Source organism: Tachysurus fulvidraco, chromosome 3, assembly GCF_022655615.1.
Source record: "Tachysurus fulvidraco isolate hzauxx_2018 chromosome 3, HZAU_PFXX_2.0, whole genome shotgun sequence".
NCBI lineage: Eukaryota > Metazoa > Chordata > Actinopteri > Siluriformes > Bagridae > Tachysurus > Tachysurus fulvidraco.
In genome coordinates this window covers 24,808,059-24,827,190 of record NC_062520.1, presented here as the reverse complement: position 1 = coordinate 24,827,190, position 19,132 = coordinate 24,808,059, and the positions used below count along the sequence as shown (strand labels likewise).

The window sequence follows — 19,132 nt, the reverse complement described above, 5'->3', positions numbered from 1 at the left end:
TATCCTGCCTCGATGCCCGATGACTCCTGAGATAGGCACAGGCTCCCCGTGACCCGAGAAGTTCGGATAAGCAGTAGAAAATGAATGGATGAATGAATGAATGAATGAATGAATGAATGAATGAATGAATGAATATTGTATCCATTGTTTAATATTGATCTCAAAATAATTGATGTATGATTTGTTAGCCAGTGAAAGACATCAGGAGGAATCTGCGATGTCTCTGGCTCGAGGAACTTTGATGTTTCTTCTTGTAGCTCATTGGGCTACAGGTAAGCCAAATTTACAATACAAAATAATACCATATAATTATGCAGGTTATACTGTAGGTTATATATAAAAGTTCTTTTTTTTAAATTTTACATTTCTTTCCTAGCAATATCACAAGTCATGCTACCCAGAGACCTTCCTCCGCCACCACAAGACTTTAAAGAAATGGCCAAGAAGATGGTATTTATTTATTACATACAGTATATAAACTTCAGTATTCAGCTGTTACATTAGAACTGTTTAGACAATTGGAAAGAAGTATGAATGTATGGTCTTAAATCTGTCATGTAAACCTTGGTCAAAATGAAGCTTCACCATTATCTGTGTTAACATTTTAAGTGTAATTAAACTTACCGTGCTTTTTTTCTCCTACAGATGATCATGTGCACCAAGAAAGGTACAGTACGTGCTAGTATAACTGCTCTATTTTATTGTTGGTCATTTTTTGGTGTTTAATTTGCCCACACTGATGTCTTCTTGGACAAATAATAATCTTATATCTCACACACTGAATATGAACGTTTTGAACGTAAATTTGAATGTTTTTACAATAAATAAAATAATGCAGCAGTTCATTCATTTGGGTGCCATGTGTGCCTCACATCTCCAAGGTTAGGGGTTCAATTCCTGCCTCTGCTCTGTGTATGGAGTTTGTATGTTCTTCCTGTGTATCGCGGGTTTCTTTGAGGAACTCCGGTTTCCTCCCCAGTCCAAAGACTAATTAGCATCTCTACATTATCTATAGTGTGTGAATAGGTGTAGCATAGCAGCATGTGTGCGTTTTGTTCCGCCACCTTGTGCCCTAGGAGAGAGTCTGGGCTTCCCGCGACACTAGTACAGATAATACAGAAAATGGATGAATGGATGAATTTAAATACATTATAATAAAAAAACATACAATTATCTATCTATCTATCTATCCATCCATCCATCCATCCATCCATACATTTACTTAACAAAAAGCACAAAAAAGTATCACCGCAGGCAGTAGAACAGAGTAAACACACGGTGGTATATTATGTCTTTGTATGTGGTAACATTACATTTTCCATTCAGTGGAACTTGTGAGTCCAAACCTGTTCCAGCATTACAATGCCCCTGTGTACAAACGGAGGTCGGTGAAGACATGGCTTTAAAACATGGTCTTATTCGGGGGACATTAGTCAACAGTGGTGTGTATTTCTGATTTGCAGAATCATGGAACCTGGAAAACTTGTTTGCAGACCGTGAAAAAAGAGCCAAATTATTATTTATTGCAAATGAACAATTTATTGTAGCCCTACTGCCTTTTATTAAAAAAAAAGATATTTATAATTAATTAATAATTATTAATTAATAAATAATTATATGAATTTAAATTCATTTAAATATGAGTTTATATATATTACAATAAAAAAACATAATCTATCTATCTATCTATCTATCTATCTATCTATCTATCTATCTATCTATCTATCTATCTATCTATCTATCTATCTATCTATCTATCTATCTATCTATCTGTCTGTCTATCTATCTGTCTAGACATTTGCTTTAGTATCAAACAGTATCACAGCAGGCAGTAGAAGGGAGAAAATTGTTTCCTTGTTCGTCAAACATGGAAAGGCATCAGACAGAAACGTCAATCAATATGTAAGGAAGTAAAGGTCTAGATTCTCGGAACAGCATGTGTGGAACAGTATTAAGTGGTTTGAATAAGTTTTTAATGGCAGACATAAAAGATCTCAAGTTGCCTTCACATGAGTGTATGATGGACGTATAAGGATGTTTCAGCAGTAGTAAGAAGAATTACCAAGCTGCAGTGTGAATGAAAGGTTCGTTTCAGGGCTAGAGTGTTAAGCACAAACAACAGGAAGTTGTTGTAGGAGAGACTTGGCAGACAGAACATGGTAATTGATACAGAGCATGGAACATGATGGTCTACTTTATTTATGGTCTACAGGAAGATCTACAGGAAGCTCATTAGCAGTGTATTATTTCTGCAATGTATAATAATGTGGGATTAACCTCCTTTTGTTTTCAGCTACTTTTCATTAAACAAACTATATTTTTTATACTTTACAATGTCTTATTTTTAATCATTCAAATTGCATGCTGAAATGCTAACATACTTCATTATGGCTTCGGTATACTGTAGCTCTTAGTTTGGGCTGTTCCGTCTCTTCCACGTCTGCATTTTTAAATCAGTCTTTATTTCTGTAGAATCTTGTATTTTGTGGTGTGTAATGACAATGTGAAATGGCTGCATTGTTACAGGTTACCCTCCACCCATCATGAAGGCCTCCATGTTGAACAGGTAAAGTGTTCAGCTGCTGCAATGGAAAGATTTATTCTGGCACATTTCATTCATTTCATTTGGTTGTAACTGAATATAGCGTGCATAGAATGTTTTTTCATGGATAAATAATTGAATACGTTTTGTCATTTGAGTAATAATGTGACATGTGAAACCCTCCCCACTGCAGCTCTTTCTCCAAAGCAGATGAGATGACGATGGGAAACCTCACCTTTCTTTTTGCTTCCCTTCTTTCCTCACTCCCTCCTCCATCATCCTCCATCATGCCCAATGAAACAGACCTGGCCTTGGTACTACACAAACTAATACAACGGCACTCATATAGTTACATATTCATATATATATGAGTTCATTTACTGTACTTGAAATATTCTTATTTCTTCTCACGATCTTTGTTTAATGTTCTGCTTTCAGAACATCACAGAGAAAATGTGCAACGCTTCGGATCTGCCCCAAATGATCGAGCACATGTGGAACACCACGGTCAGTGCTTTGTGTGTATGATCTCAAAACAGATGTCTCGTCTCTAAATTTTCAGGTGAGCTTGTGAAATTCTCTTAATCCTTATTATCCCCTGTCCGTCTCTGTCTCCCGATTTCCCATTCTTAGGAGAAGTCCAACTGCTTCATGCGAGCCTTCGTGGCTCCTCTCTCCTGGGTGGCCATTGTACAGAATGCTACACAGTATAACCCAGAGCAGCTCAGAAAGCTACTTTGGGCAGCTAAACCTTTCCTAGAGATGTCACCGTCTACTTTAATGCTGCCGCCGACACTGAACGGCTCTCAGCTTGCTGAAATGTGAGTGAGGGAGTTACAGGGGTAGCTAGAGAAAGGTAACGTTAAAACATGGACTCACAGGTGCTCTGATACAGCCTACTTACCCTACCGTTTCCATCTTGGCTTTTAAATCAGAAATTAAAACACATTTACTTCTTTGTACTTTGCCTCTTCCTCTAACAGTTGAAATAATTATATAATTTCTATTTTATTCATCTTAGCCTCCATTTCTAATTTATGTTTTGTCCTTTTCTGCCCTTGTATGCACTCTGTACTGTATATAAACTCAATATAAAGTAAAAGGAAATGAATCTCTTGTATTTTATTCATTCTTTTATTTTGTTTATGCTTTCTTCAGGATGCAGATGTTCAATGAGGTCTTCGTCTCCCTTTCTGGAGAGCAAAGGAATAATATCAGGCGATGGATAAAAGACAGAGTCACAGAAAATGATCCCAGTTGTGCAATAAATCACAGCCTTTCTGGTGTTCCAAGTCCCTCAATGCCAGTACAACCTGCGATGTGTAAGTCCTCTCAAACATAGATGTTGTTATTAGGGTCAAGAAATTACGAGTACACAATTACATGGCCAAAGGGAGGTGGGTGAAGACATGGCTTAAAAACATGGTCTTATTCTGTGGATGGATGGAATGGATGGATGGATGGACGGAAGATCTATCTAGACATTTACTTTGCAAAAAGCACAAAAGGTGTCACTGCGGGCAGTAGAAGGGAGTAAACACACAGTGGTATATTATGTCTTTGAGCTTATGAGTCCAAACCTGTTCCAGCATTACAGCACAAACCTGTCTATTGATGCAAGACTTTTTCCAGGATTTGCAAAATCATGAAACCTGGAGAACCTGCTTGCAGACTGTGAAAAAAGAGCCAAATTATTATTAGTTGCAAATGAACATCTGCCCTACTGCCTTTTATTTATTTATTTATTTATTTATTTTTAAAAAAGGATATTTATTCATTTTTTTTTTTTGCATTTCTCATAAAAAAGTGTCTCCGAAAGAGAGCATGTACATTTGTTATACTATTTGTACTCGACTGTTGTCAGCTAGATGACAAAGACCGTGAAGCAGAGAATCCATGTGGCTCAGATGGAAAAAATTAGTGAAACAGAAAACGGCTGCATTCCACCATCTGCTTCAGCCTCGCAGACCTATGACTCAGGCAAAAATATTACATTTCATTACAATACTGTTCAATCACATGAACGCATTTTTCAAAATGTTTCCCATGGAAGTTGTGATTTTTTGGTTGAGTATGGGCAGTGCAGCACAGCTCCACCTCCTCAGTCACTAATAAAACTCATCCCAACCCGGGATTTCTTACCTCGTCTCATTTCGAAACCTTTATTTGTACTTTTCATTTTCATTTCGTTGTCACAGTCTTTCGGTTATCATTAGTGGGTACGCAATACTTTTAGTTTCCTTCTTTCACACGTGTTTGATCATAGAGCATGAAACATCATCCGAGGATTACTAACAACTTAACCATCTACTGGCCAAACTCAAATGGTACAGGACCGCAGGGAATACCACAAGTGCTGGTTCAGATCAGGACACTTTGTGCTCTCCTGCCAATGTTACTACAGTTGGGGTTGTTTATACAGACAGTGAGCATGGGAATAATGAGCAACACATCCAATTCTGAAGTCATACCCCATTAGTATGTTTAGTATGATTTCAAACCAAGTTGGTACATAGCAATCAACCTTGGTTAGAGTACTCTGCAAAGCTGGATACATGATTCTGCTTCCCATGCAGAAGGTTTGAGAGCATAAAATGATAAAAACCTGAGGTAAAGTTAATTTTGGATATTTGACAGATGTTCATGTCACTTAGGGACCGTCAATAAATTACCAGTACAAAACCCAGGAGTTTTTTCCACCACGTTTTCATGCCAAGTGACCCACATGGCATTGAGACATTGTAGAAAGTGCTGAAAATGTTTGTCTTTTATTTTGTATTGTGATTTTGTATTATGGGGTTTGTTACATGGGTGATGCAGGTGGCTATATATATATATATATATATATATATATATATATATATATATATATATATATATATATATATATGATTGTATTTCCTGTTTAATTACTGAGTAGAGAGGGGGGTGAGTAGCGGGAATGCTTACTTTATATTGACCTTTTATTTTATTATCTTTGTTTTAATCGTGCATTTATTTCTTACATTCTGTTAATCAATCATCAGATGCAAAGGAATGGGAACGGTCATGAAGGTAGTCCTTCTACTTAGCCTCTCAGTGACTATAAGGCTGCTGCTATGCTTTTAGTCAATAGAAAACCGCGCTTTTGGTTTATGGACGAAATTTGGAAATGGCTTTTCTGGCACGTGGCATGTTTATCGGATAATACACGACGTGCATAAAAAGGCAGAAGAGGTTTGTCTGCAGTTTAAATTGATTACATTGGCTGTTGTTGTGGGATACACGGTCATAGCCACTATGTTGGATTGCATTTACGTTATTTAGCAGACACCCTTATCCAGAGTGACTTACATTTATTTCATTTTATACAACTGAGTGTTAAAGGGCCCAGCAGTTGCAGATTGGTGGACCTGGGATTCAAACTCATGCCCTGCCGATCAGTAGCCCAACACCTATCCCACTGAGCTACCACATCCCCATGCAGGATTAAATGCAGCTTTTGTTGCTCTTGCACTTATGGGCTCTTGTGTGCGGCTCCACAACACATGTTCGTTCATTGTTGGTCGTGAGCACTGAATGCGGCACTGTTTGGAACTGAGACGCGGCACGTTGCGTTTTGATAATGAACCTGGAGGACATCGAGCAGCGGAAAACAAGAGCTTAAGCCCACGGCAAAGGCCATGGCAGCTAAAATTGAAGCCTTGCAAAGAGATTGCAAAAGTAAAGAACACAGTAAGAGATCTTCGAACAGAATCTGTCCTTTCTGATGGAGACCACGTATTGGATGAATGTCACATATTTGACAGGAAAGGTCATAAAGAATAGATGAACTTCTTGAAGACAAAAGGACACACTTTGTGTGTTTGTATACAGGATACATCAGCAGGCATTGCAAAAGGAGAAGTACCCGTCTCAGTCTCAAGTCTCAGACACCCAACTCTTTTGTATATTTATCCTCATGAGAAGGAAGCCGCTTTGGTCAAGATGAAATTTGAATTCAAGTCAGCAGGAGGCAGTGCTATGGTTTCACTTCAATCTAGTGGTGCCACTCTGGCTGGTAAAGACATCTGTGCATAGTCTATTGTTCCTGTTTTGGTCAAATCTAAAAAGGGGAATCATGCTGAATCATGCTTTCCTTGATTCTGGGAGCTCTGCTGCATTATGTATAGAAAGTTTGATGAACAAGCTCAGTCTCACTGGAAAGAAAGTGAATATTCTGTTCATGACTCTGAGTCAGGATAAATCTTTTGGTAGCAATGTTCTGAAAGACTTGGAGGTTTCTGGGTATGAATCAAGAATATTACTTTGCCTTGCCAGAAGTGTATACCAAAAAGACCATGCCTGTGACCACAGCAAACATTGCCTCTCAAGAGGATGGCCTTATTTGAGTCACATATGCTTGCCAATGATTAATGTGGATATTGAGCTTTGATTGGAGCTAATGTTCTTGAAGCATTGGAGCCTTTGTAGATAGTAAGGTTGTGGGTTCGAATTTCAGGCCGGCCACGACTGAGGTGCCCTTGAGCAAGGCACCGAACCCCCCAACTGCTCCCCGGGGGCTGCAGCATAAATGGTTGCCCACTGCTCTGGGTGTGTGTTCACGGTGTGTGTGTGTGTGTGCACTGCTGTGTGTGTGCACTCTGGATGGGTTAAACGCAGAGAACAAATTCTGAGTATGGGTCACCGTACTTAGCTGTATGTCACGTCACTTTCACTTTTACTTTCACTTTAATCGACCACTCAAAGGAGTGAGCATGAATGATGATGATGCTGACCGACTTTCTACAACTGTGAATAGGATTGCTGTAATAAAGTTGGAGAAGTTGTGGAAGCAGAGGTTTAAGGTTGATTTTTCTGAGACTGTACATGAAGAACACACAGCAATGTCAAAAAATGATCATCAATTTAAGGACTTTGTCGCATTCAGCAAAACTAATTAATGGTCATTATTACATTGGTCTGCCAAATGCTGAAGTGGTCTTGCCAATGAATAGGAGAATTCATAGCAATGTGCCTTAAGCCTTCAAAAAAAGGTTCAAGTTGAATCCTTCATTTCATGTGGATTATACAGACGTATACAGAGGATGTGATCCAGAATGGCTATGCAGAAAGGGTACCCGTAGCCAACCTAGAGAGATGTGATTGCTGTCTGTGGTATATACCTCATCATGGTGTATATTATCCCAAAAAACTTGTATATTTACCCTTTCAGGGTACCTCGTTGAATAATATGCCACTGACAGGTCCCAATTTAACCAGCTCACAAGTGAGTGTCCTCGTACAATTTAAATTCTACTCTTTTGCCACGATGGCCAACATTGAATCCATGTTCCATCGAGTCAGAGTTCATCCAGGAGACTTTGCTGTCCTGAGATTCTTGTGGTGGCCAGAAAGTAAAATAAAAAAACGATCTAGAGGAATACAGAATGGTGGTCCATTTTTTTTGTTGCAACATCCTCACCAAGTTGATCAAGTTTTGCATTGAGGAAATGTGCAGCAGATGAAAGGGATCTATTTGATTTCAAGACACTGGATGATGTCTTTAATAACGTCTACATGGATGACAGCCTTGTTTCTGTGCCTTCTGAAGTAGATGCCTTGCAGCTGTACAATGTACTGTATCTCACTAGTATGTGTGCTGAAGGAGGATTTAACTTGACAAAATAGATAGATTGAGTAACATAGAGCTGTACTGACTGCGATACCTGAGATGGACAGAGAGACCAATGTAAAGGATATGATACTATGATACTTGGATCATGATACTATACCACTGGAAAGAGTGCAATGTTGCGCTGAATCAGATGCCTTTCAGTTCAAGGTCATACTTAAGGATGCTCTTTCTAGGAGAGCAATTCCCTCATTAGTTATATTTATGATCACCTGTGACTTTTGTCTGCTAAAAGGATATTGCAAGATTTGTGCAGAGAATGTTATTCCTCTTGTATATATTCAATGTTGGATGAACTGGCTGGATGATCTTATTCGCTTGGAGAGTTTTGAGGTCAGACGATGTACAGTATGAAGCCTGATGGGTTTCCACTTCTACTCAAATGCATAATTTCTCGGATGCAGGCAAACAAGGATACGGTGTGGTATTATATCTGCTGCTTCATGATGAGCAACTGATGGAATATTCTACTCTTCTTGTAAGCAAGACAAAGAGTTATACCATTAAAAACCCATAACGATTCCTCGTCTACATCGGCTAGCCGCATCGACAAGGTCTGGATGAAGGAACTCGAGATGCACTTTCAGTTGTCAATGTTTTAGGCAGAGAGCACTTCAGTGCTTAGATATATTTGAAATAAAACCTTGAGATTTAAGTGCTCTGTGGCTAGCAGGGTGTCTGAAATTCTGAACGTTTCGGATGTAACACAGAGGACATATGTGAACACTTCAAGCAATCCAGTATATCTGGGATCTAGAGGAACGAAAGTGGATGTATTGTGAGATATGGATTTCCTTTCCCACATTCCTTGTTCGACCACCAGAAGAGTGGTCAAAGGATCCAATTGATGGAGGCTTAATATTGACTCATGAGCCTGAGATTAAAACGGCTCTGGTGAATACGGTGGAAGCTAAAGAAGAATTCGACTCTGTGTCGTATCTCATCGATTACTTTTCCACGTGGACTCGATTAAATAAAGCTGTAGCGAGGATCCTTTGTTTGAAAAAAATTTTGGAGGAAAGAAAATGACTGCTGCAGCTGTCTCTTGTTTGTTCTGGTGTAGATCCATATCAGCAGGGGACGATCGTTAACAAGGGAATGCAGAAGTTTAATTTGTTTGTGTGTGTGTGTGTGTGTGTGTGTGTGTGTGTGTGTAAACAGAAAACATTTATCTTTATCTCTCCAGTTAATGCCTCACTTCCTGGCTGTCAACCCAAAATGCCTTGGCTAAAAGCTGAGGTGCTAAAGGTGATGGGACGATTCATATCACAACTGCCTGAAGCAGATGTGAGGAGCATACCACCAGAAGAGGTCAGTTTTTTTGTTCTTCGTTATTGTCTTCAGTGAAAATTAATAATACTCTAATAATTTGAGGGGGCAGTTGTGGCCTAATGGTTAGAGAGTCTGATTCGTAACCAAAAGGTTGTGGGTTCGAGTCTCGGGCCGGCCATGACTGAGGTACCCTTGAGCAAGGCACCAAACCCCCCAACTGCTCCCCGGGCGCCACAGCATAAATGGCTGCCCACTGCTCCGGGTGTGTGTTCACGGTGTGTGTGTTCACTGCTGTGTGTGTGTACTTTGGATGGGTCAAATGCAGTGAACAAATTCTGAGTATGGGTCACCGTACATAGCCATATGTCACGTCACTTAAAGAGTGACAGTCACGCATTTGGTCACGCACGCATAAATTGAGGAATGTCCAAATGTAGCATTGTGTAGCATTGTGTTATTAAATGTAGCATTGTGTTATTTGGTTAAATTTGAATTTGAGTCAAGGGGAAGGTGTACAGGACAGTGGTGAGACCGGCCATGCTGTATGGTTTAGAGACAGTGTCACTGAAGAAGAGACAGGAGTCAGAGCTAGAGGTAGCCGAACTGAAGATGTTGAGGTTCTCTTTGGAAGTGACAAGATTGGACAGGATTAGGAACGAGTACATCAGAGGGACAGCTCATGTTGGACGTTTGGGAGACAAAGTTAGGGAGGCCAGATTAAGATGGTTTGGACATGTTCAGAGGAGGGAGAGTGAGTATATTGGAAGGAGAATTTTGGACATGGAGCTGCCAAGAGGCAAAGAGGAAGGCCAAAGAGGAGGTATATGGATGTAATTAATAAGGATATGAAGCTAGTGGGTGCAAGTGTCGAGGATGCAGAAGATAGGGATAGGTGGAGAGAGATGATTCGCCGTGGCGACCCCTGAAGGGAAAAGCCAAAAGAAGAAGAAGAAGACTATCTGGAACATGTAAAGTGTTAAAACAATGACGTCAGTGATGTGTCAATGGAATATTCTTATATATCGGTGTTCCATATATGGATTAAAATATCACAAGTTTTCAGGAATGTGCTCTTGAATACGTGCCTCTTTTTTTCTGTCGTTTCTCGTAGTTGTGTAAGTTCTTCCAGTCTCCTGAGTTCCCGTTTTCCTTCAGTGTCGGCGGGATGCAGACTGTGACTGCCCAGACACTAATGCAACGACTCAAGCAGGAGTGTTTCAATGCTACACAGAACTTCCCTAACCAAATGGACAGGTATGTCACATCTGGAGGTTTCATACTATAAAGGCCAGACATGGGGAACTCGAGTCAAGTCATATGACTCGAGTTCCCCATGTCAGACTTAAGTCGCAAATTAGAGACTTGCTTGACAAATATTTTTAAAAAGACTCGACTTGACTTTGACTTGACGTTCATGACTTGAGACTTGACTCAGACTTGAGTTGCTGTAAATGACTCCGAGATGGTGGACTCGACTTGACTCGAGTCAGACTTAAGTCGCAAATTAGAGACTTGCTTGACAAATATTAAAAAAAGACTCGACTTTGACTTGACATTCATGACTTGAGACATGACTCGGACTTGAGTTAAACGACTCAGAGATGGGGGACTCGACTTGACTCGAGTCAGACGTAAATCGCAAATTTGAGACTTGAGATTTGCTTGACGAATATTAAAAAAAGGCTCGACTTGACTTTGACTTGACATTCATGTCTTGAGACTTACTTGTGACTTGCACATGTGTGACTTACTGTACTCCCACCTCTGGTGAATGCTTTTATAAGATTGTATAATGGGTCTTTATAAGTTAAACCGCTAATAGAAAATTATTTGCGATTCTACTGTGATCAGACATAAGACGTCACATAATATCTGTGCTATCTTGTCCAGGCTCGGATATCTCGTCTGTTTCTACGATGAGCCCCAGTCACTGAATTCTACACTAATAAGGAAGCTGCTACACCAGCTTGGTGGGTGTGAACCCAGCGGCACCGATGAGGTCAGTAAAATGTCTGGCTGAAAAAGGGATTTTTTTTAAAAAAAGGATATCCATTCCCTTTAAAATGATATCCCATTTAATTCCATCCATTATGTATTTCCTTATCCTTCCTATCTTGGTCCATCCCTGCTGTTGCTCACTCTCACATGTCTCTCAGATGAAGAAGCAGTTGATAAGGAAGCTGATGTCAGATGGCGAACCTCCGACGTCTGAGATGTTGCATTCTTTGGGATCCGGGATGTCGGTTCTGTCTCCTTCCGTACTGTTCAGTTTCAGCAGAGATGCTCTGAATAGCAGTATGTCTGACCTGATACGAACAGAATGGAAGCCAGCTCAGGCCAAAATCCTGGTCCAGAAATTATTAGAGAAGGTTAAGTTCAGACCACACATTAGATAATTACAGTAGCTCTTAGCTTGATTTGTCCTTGTCTTGAGTTTTTGCTGCCAGATTAACAAAATTCTCCATCCTCTCTCTCTCTCTCATTCCTCATTCTCTCTCTCTCTCTCTCTCTCTCTCTCTCTCTCTCTCTCTCTCTCTCTCTCTCTGGTAGGATATCAATGGTGAAAAATTGTTGTCCCTGGGCTCAATGGTGAGAGGAGTAGATAGTGACCTGCTCAAGAATATCAAGGCACAAGGTCTGCTAGGAAGCATGGGACTGAAAAATATAAGTGAGAAGTTGTCTTCTTTACAGAAAAAGGCTCTGCTTGTGGGGGTAAGAAAACAAAAAAATGTATAAGATATATGGAAATATATCAAAAAGTAAAGCATGAAGAATAAACTCTTTTCTTTTAGATGCGTGCCGACGTGAATGCGAGTCATTTGCTGAAAGAAATTCCGGATGCTTTTATCTCCTCTCTCTCTCTCTCTACACTTGACAAAGCAAACCTTAATTCTGTGGATCAGCTGGATGGCCGGAGCTGGTCCAGCACACAGGTAAACTTCCTATTGACAGATATTCATATCATCATAATCAACTTTTCATATGGAACAGTGGACTATGCAAAAATGAAAAATAAATCATGACCGTTACTGTTTATTCATCCATCTTGTGATCTTTATTATACTTAACTGCACATACCTGCACTTTTATCTTCTTATTCATATCATACGAGTCGTACTGTATTTGCGTTCCCGGGTTGGGATGTGGGATTGTGTATGATTGTGTTAAATCAATAAAAGTTACATATGAATATTTCTTTCCCCATAGTCTGTGTACCTTTTGAAGAAGATGGTAGGCAACGGACTCAAACCTGAACAAATAAGGTGAGCCAGTTGATCATTCAAAAACGAATAGAAAAAAATCTAACTCTGTCTGCTTAAAATGCTAGAAAATCCAATACCACATTTTTTTTTTAAAACAGAAAGCTAGGCCAGGCTGTTCAGGGCCTGACCTGTGACATGATCAATGGCATTACTCAGACTGATACCTTGGAAGCAACTCAAACACTTGCTAAGTCTTTTAATTTGCTCTCTAGGACACAGGCAAGGCATCCATTTCTATCTTTTGTTACGTTGGTTACATTTTGCCCCCACCCACAAACCCCACATTTGTCTGACTCTCCCCATTACTTCCCCCAGGTGCGCTGTATGGCTAGCAAACTGTTCCAGAGTCTGGAAAACCAAAGACCTGGATATTTCGCAAACATCAGCAAATCAGAGCTTCAGGCCATTCCACCTCTGCTGCTTATCCACCTACCGTATTATTCCCACATATATACTATAATAATACTTCTTCTATGCTTACGTAACACTACAAACAGTAATACAAATGCTCAGAAACACATTTTAACCCTTAATACGTTAAACACTTTACAGGGTACAGGTGATTCAGGGTCTCCCAGCCTCCTTGTGTCCTTATTTCCTGGAGAAGATAAGTCAAGCCAACCTCTCATCACTACCCAACAGTGCACCACCACGCCAGGAACTGAAGAAAAAAGCCCTTTACTGTCTGGTATCACACACCCAGATGTTTGACTTATCCTTTCAAGGGCCTTTCATTGACATGAATGTTAATCATTGATTAAATAAAAAGCTAATTAAGCTAATTAATGTTATGTCAAGCTGTATGGTTTAGAGACAGTGTCACTGAAGAAGAGACAGGACTCAGATCTAGAGGTACTGTAGCCGAGCTGAAGATGTTAAGGTTCTCTTTGGGAGTGACAAGATTGGACAAGGATTAGGAACGAGTACATCAGAGGGACAGCTCATGTTGGACGTTTGGGGGACAAAGTTAGGGAGGCCAGATTAAGATGGTTTGGACATGTTCAGAGGAGGGAGAGTGAGTATATTGGAAGGAGAATGTTGGACATGGAGCTGCCAGGCAGGAGGCAAACAGGAAGGCCAAAGAGGAGGTATATGGATGTAATTAATGAGGATTTGAAGCGAGTGGGTGCAAGTGTTGAGGATGCAGAAGATAGGGACTCTGTAGGTGGAGAGAGATGATTCGCTGTGGCGACCCCTGAAGGGAAAAGCCGAAAGAAGAAGAAGAAGAAGAAGAAGAAGAAGAAGAAGAAGAAGAAGAAGAAGAAGAAGAAGAAGAAGAAGAAGAATAATAATAATAATAATAATAATAATGATGTTATGTATCTATATCTAACCCAAACCAGAATCTACAAAAAAGCAACCTTTTGGCTCTTCAAATGTATTTAAATGTTTTGATTTTTAAAAATAGCAGTTGTCCTAATGGGGTCCTAACTGGTCACATGAACAGATCTGTCAGATGTCTAGCCAGATAATGAGGACATTTGGTGTACAAAAAGATATGAAAACATGTACTGTATGTGCACACCAAAACACACACAAAGAGTAAATTGTATATAATGTATATTTTAATATCTTCGTGGGAGCCGAATGTCCCTGATACTGTACCTGACCAAATATCTGGCAGTTGTAGGGTTTTGTAGGGAAACCTTGTGGGGATTTTTAAAAAAAAAAAAAAAACTGTGATCAGAAAATATTAAGAACATCTCTAAAAAGCAACATTTCATTTCAGCATTAAAATTTACTTGAATTTCAAAACAAGCACTGACCTTATCTGTACTACTCATATCTCCTCAGGGGAAGAACGCTTCTACAGTGTCCGCAGCAGATATCTCATCTTTGGGTCCACTTGTGTGTGAACTGGACCCAAGCTGGATCTCCTCTCTGAGGCCTGATGTTCTGAACATCACTGTGCAGGCCCTGGCTTCATGCAGATATATTCCCCGTCCTTCCAGAGGGCCTCTGTACTCTCTGCTCACTAATCTCTATGGGTAAAATTAAGTTGAGAGGCAACCGCACTTGTATTATTGCTATTATTATACTATTTAGTGAATTTATGACCACATAATAGTCATCGGTGATTCATCAAGCAACGTCTCATTCTGAGCTTATAATGACAGAGACTAACTCAGAAAAATTAATAATATTAAATAAGCTTAATAGGTTTCTTACCAGCAAAATAACAGCAAAATACTTTAAGATTCAAGAGAGTTTTTTTTTTTTTGAATTTATGTGCACAGTGAAGTTCTGACTTTGCACGTCTCCCTTAAAAAATGAATAAAAATAAATAATAGAAATTATTCTATTCTATAATATTCTATTATTTATTATTATTGCTCAGTGTGTTGTGTGGCAGAAGTCGGTGGGTGTTTTGCGGTGTGAGGTAGTGGTGTTAAGTGTTGTTCAGGAGTCTAATGGCTTGTGACTAGAATCTGTTTGTGAGTCGTTTTGTCCTTGATCTCACACTCCTGCAGCGTCTCCCAGAGGGCAGAAGTTGTGTTGTTGGTGTGTGTTGTCTCTGATGATGTTATGATCCTTCCTGATGACCCTAGTGTTGTAACTACACATCAAAAATCATAATCTTCTTTCCCTCTACAAACCTTGGAATGTATCTAGAAATAATAATAGAAATATTTTTTTAGATATGAAATTCACACTGCTGCACTTCATTAGAGTTTATTCCTATTATTTGCTCTAAAACAAGGTCTAATCTGGAAAATCTGGCAACCCCATTAGCTGTTCTGTCTACTGATCTTTGTAGAACTGTTTGCACATTTTTTGGCCACTGAAATAAAGGGCTTAAATATTAGGACTTAAACAGAATAGATGGGGGCACGGTGGCTTATTGGTTAGCACGTTTGCCTCACACCTCCAGGGTCGGGGGTTTGATTCCCGCCTCCGTCTTGTGTGTGTGGAGTTTACATGTTCTCCCCGTGCCTCGGGGGTTTCCTCCGGGTACTCCGGTTTCCTCCCCCGGTCCAAAGACATGCATGGTAGGTTGATTGGCATCTCTGGAAAGTTGTCCGTAGTGTGTAATTGCGTGAGTGAATGAGAGTGTGTGTGCCCTGCGATGGGTTGGCACTCCGTCTAGGGTGTATCCTGCCTTGATGCCCAATGACGCCTGAGACAGGCACAGGCTCCCCGTGACCCGAGAAGTTCGGATAAGTGGTAGGAAATGAATGAATGAGTGAACAGAATAGATGTAGTTGTGAATTAAGACGTTATAAACTTAGTTTAAGCGTTGAATTAAAAAGATGGGGATCTGCCTCATCTGTGCATCAATGCACACAGAACATTTGTGTAAAGCTTTGCTGTAGTGTGTGTGGGTCTTAATTAGGAACGTGATATTACTTCCTGCTTGTTCTGAAATCTGTCATTTCAATTAGGGCCCCGTCTAATTGGTCAGAAGATGTCACAAAGTCCCTTGGGCCCCTCCTCTTACTGAATGACACCACACTCGACGCATTGTCTTTTAAGGTGAGTACTACAGTAGGCTCATTTCTCCATCTCATCCCCAACCTGTTTGTAGGTCAAGATTTGTCAGCTAGAGTCCTTCATGAGTCATATGTTGGGTTCATGGGTTTTTTTTCTTCTTCTCATTTAATCATCCATTTGTTTCTCATTGATGAAAGTGATCGTTTAATCTCTACACGTTCTTCTTCTCTATAGAGCTGGCTAAAGAAATCTTTATCAGATCTACAACGCAACATGGAGTCTCAGGTTGCACTTCTGGTTCCAGAGGAATTCCGAGCCTGGGCAGATTTGTCAGCCCTCCAGCGCAAACTCTTTCAGCTGAAAACTACAATCACCCAGCAGCGGCGCAGGAGAGCGAGTGGGTTCATACAATACACTGTACAAAACGATACACTTTCCATTGTAATCATGTTTGATAAACCATGATTATAATGCTTTTACTCTTGTTTGAGATTGTGAACTTTGGCACGTTCAGATTACATCTACATCAAAACTTCACAAACATCGTGCAACTTTGCACTTCATAACGGTACGACATTTTATTGCATTCGTATAAACATACAGTATCAGGCACTGTATTCGCATTCGATATCGTCGCATCATTTGTCTGTACTTTACCTTGTACAGCTGCCCACTTTATTGTACAGCAAACATTTTATTTCCATCCAATTTCATTCAGATTTTTTTAAATTTCAATTCTTATACATTTCATATTACAAATCATCATGAGCACTTAATTCAATTTAATTTTCACCAAAAGACATAATAATGAATGTCACTGCCTTCTTATTTTCCTTTCTGTTTACTTTAGCACTAACGCCTACTCTGGGAATGATTGAGGATTTAAGTGAGGGAAATGTGCTTTGGAGCCCTGCTCAGCTGTCCAGTATGACGGCCCAAACGTTCAGAGATGCCATGTCTATCCTGGGAGAGATACGGAACTATACTATAGAACAACTGGCAGCGCTGAGGGATAAAGCTTTAGAGGTATGTACACACACACACACACACACCACGCACACACACACACACCAGTGACGTGACGTGACGTCACACACACCAGGTGCTGCCAGTATTCAGTAGCATAGAAAAGTATAGAAACATATTATAGCATAGTATTACATTTAAAAATGAAGCACATTCATGTATTTATATGTAATGTATGATAGCTAGATCACTGAATGGTTTTAAGGATATACGATTATTTTTTTTTTAGGAATAAATATATTACATAATAAATCCTAAGGCTAAGGGGGGTATGGTGGCTTAGTGGTTAGCACGTTCGCCTAACACCTCCAGGGTCGGGGTTCGATTCCTGTCTCCGCCCTTTGTGTGTGTGTGTGTGTGTGTGTGTGTGTGTGTGGGTGGAGTTTGCATGTCCTCCCCGTGCCTCGGGGGTTTCCTCCGGGGTACTCCGGTTTCCTCCCCGGTCCAAAGACATGCATAGTAGGTTGATTGACATCTCTGGAAAATTGTCCGTAGTGTGTGTGTGAGTGAATGAGAGTGTGTGTGCCCTGTGATGGGTTGTCACTCCGTCCAGGGTGTATCCTGCCTTGATGCCCGATGACGCCTGAGACAAGCACAGGGCTCCCCGTGACCCGAGGTAGTTTGGATAAGCGGTAGAAAATGAATGAATGAAATTTCCTATTGGTAGATAACAATTATAGTAAAATAAATAAATAAATATATTTCATTTACTTCATTTACTGAATTGGCACTCTGTCCAGGGTGTATCCTGCCTTGATGCCCGATGATGCCTGAGACCCGAGAAGTTCGGATAAAAAAGCAGTAGAAAATGAATGAATTCTAAGGATGTTTCTTTGTTACTTTGCAGGCATGGGGTGATGTAACAATGCTTAACGAATCTAAGATCATGGAGATGGGTTGCATCTGTCAGGGTTTTAGTGCTAAACAACTCCAGAACCTTAGCATCAACTCACTGGATACTCTGGAGCTTCTGTCCGTCTGCAAGTGGAACCAAACGCAGGTAACATACACCAAACTATTATTAACTCGCCGCTAGGAGTAAACACACTACCACATCAGTAACGGTTAGCTAATGTAGGTTTGTACCTTAAAACACACAACATTACATTACAGAATTAGAACAGTGAGTGTACAAACTAACAAGGATGTCGATGTTGTGGTTCTCGCAGAAGGAAGCGGTCTTAAGGGGTTTTGTAACAAGAACTGGAATGAAAATGGCTCAACTCGGTGCACTCCAGATGACAGGCCTGGGCCAGTTTATCTGCGGACTGCAGCCTAACGAAACCGAACAGCTCAATACTACAGAGTTCAAGTAAGATTTCAGCATCAGTAAAACTCTCTCGATGCTAAGTAACACAACAGCAATCAGTAATCTGGTAGTGCTCTGTGTGTCGATACAGTATGTAAGTGTTTGTATGGCTGTTGTTCAGGGATGCTGTAGGGGATATAGGCCACGCTTCCTGTCATTTGAACGTCACTGAAAGTTTGAAGAAGAAAGCTGTTGCTGCATTCGGTGACCCGAAAGGCTGGAGTGAAGCTGATGTCAGCGTCATGGGCAACATAATCGGTGTGTTCCAAACAGTACATAACAAGTAATAACCACACAAAGTTACTTAATGATGTTTCCTGGGACAAGAAATTTCCTTAGGGATCCTGCCATTGTCACGTAAAGTGTAAACAACTTGCTTGGAACAAATTATGTACCGTGTGTATAGTTACCATTTAACTTACCATAGGAGAGGTGATCGTATACGTCATATTTTATGTATATATTTAACGATCTTACATAATTTTGTGAACGTAGCTGGCCTGAATGCCACTGAGCTGGGACGCCTAAACTCCTCAGTTCTGCCATTCATACGTCAGTCTGCCATCTCTCTCATCCCTCCTGACTGTCTGGCGGTGAGTCACACCGCCTTCTTCCTGTCCAGGGTAGACAGTAAT

At 40.3% G+C, this 19,132-nt stretch overlaps 1 protein-coding gene across 1 annotated transcript in view; it reads left to right on the top strand.

Moving 5' to 3' along the window:
- The first annotated feature begins 380 nt into the window (after positions 1-380).
- The window catches only part of otoa (otoancorin), a 20,977-nt gene continuing 2,225 nt past the window's right edge, over positions 381-19,132 (top strand). The window contains exons 1-25 of the mRNA XM_047811697.1: positions 381-450; positions 646-667; positions 2,527-2,566; positions 2,736-2,856; positions 2,981-3,049; positions 3,176-3,363; positions 3,701-3,864; positions 9,382-9,506; positions 10,579-10,721; positions 11,358-11,466; positions 11,624-11,836; positions 12,018-12,179; positions 12,260-12,400; positions 12,675-12,730; positions 12,829-12,949; positions 13,046-13,164; positions 13,283-13,418; positions 14,525-14,718; positions 16,114-16,204; positions 16,397-16,559; positions 17,013-17,188; positions 18,036-18,188; positions 18,358-18,500; positions 18,619-18,755; positions 18,993-19,090. Coding sequence (XP_047667653.1) covers positions 391-450; positions 646-667; positions 2,527-2,566; positions 2,736-2,856; positions 2,981-3,049; positions 3,176-3,363; positions 3,701-3,864; positions 9,382-9,506; positions 10,579-10,721; positions 11,358-11,466; positions 11,624-11,836; positions 12,018-12,179; positions 12,260-12,400; positions 12,675-12,730; positions 12,829-12,949; positions 13,046-13,164; positions 13,283-13,418; positions 14,525-14,718; positions 16,114-16,204; positions 16,397-16,559; positions 17,013-17,188; positions 18,036-18,188; positions 18,358-18,500; positions 18,619-18,755; positions 18,993-19,090 — 3,144 coding nt within the window. The 5' untranslated portion in view covers positions 381-390. The remainder of the gene's footprint in view (positions 451-645; positions 668-2,526; positions 2,567-2,735; positions 2,857-2,980; positions 3,050-3,175; positions 3,364-3,700; positions 3,865-9,381; positions 9,507-10,578; positions 10,722-11,357; positions 11,467-11,623; positions 11,837-12,017; positions 12,180-12,259; positions 12,401-12,674; positions 12,731-12,828; positions 12,950-13,045; positions 13,165-13,282; positions 13,419-14,524; positions 14,719-16,113; positions 16,205-16,396; positions 16,560-17,012; positions 17,189-18,035; positions 18,189-18,357; positions 18,501-18,618; positions 18,756-18,992; positions 19,091-19,132) is intronic.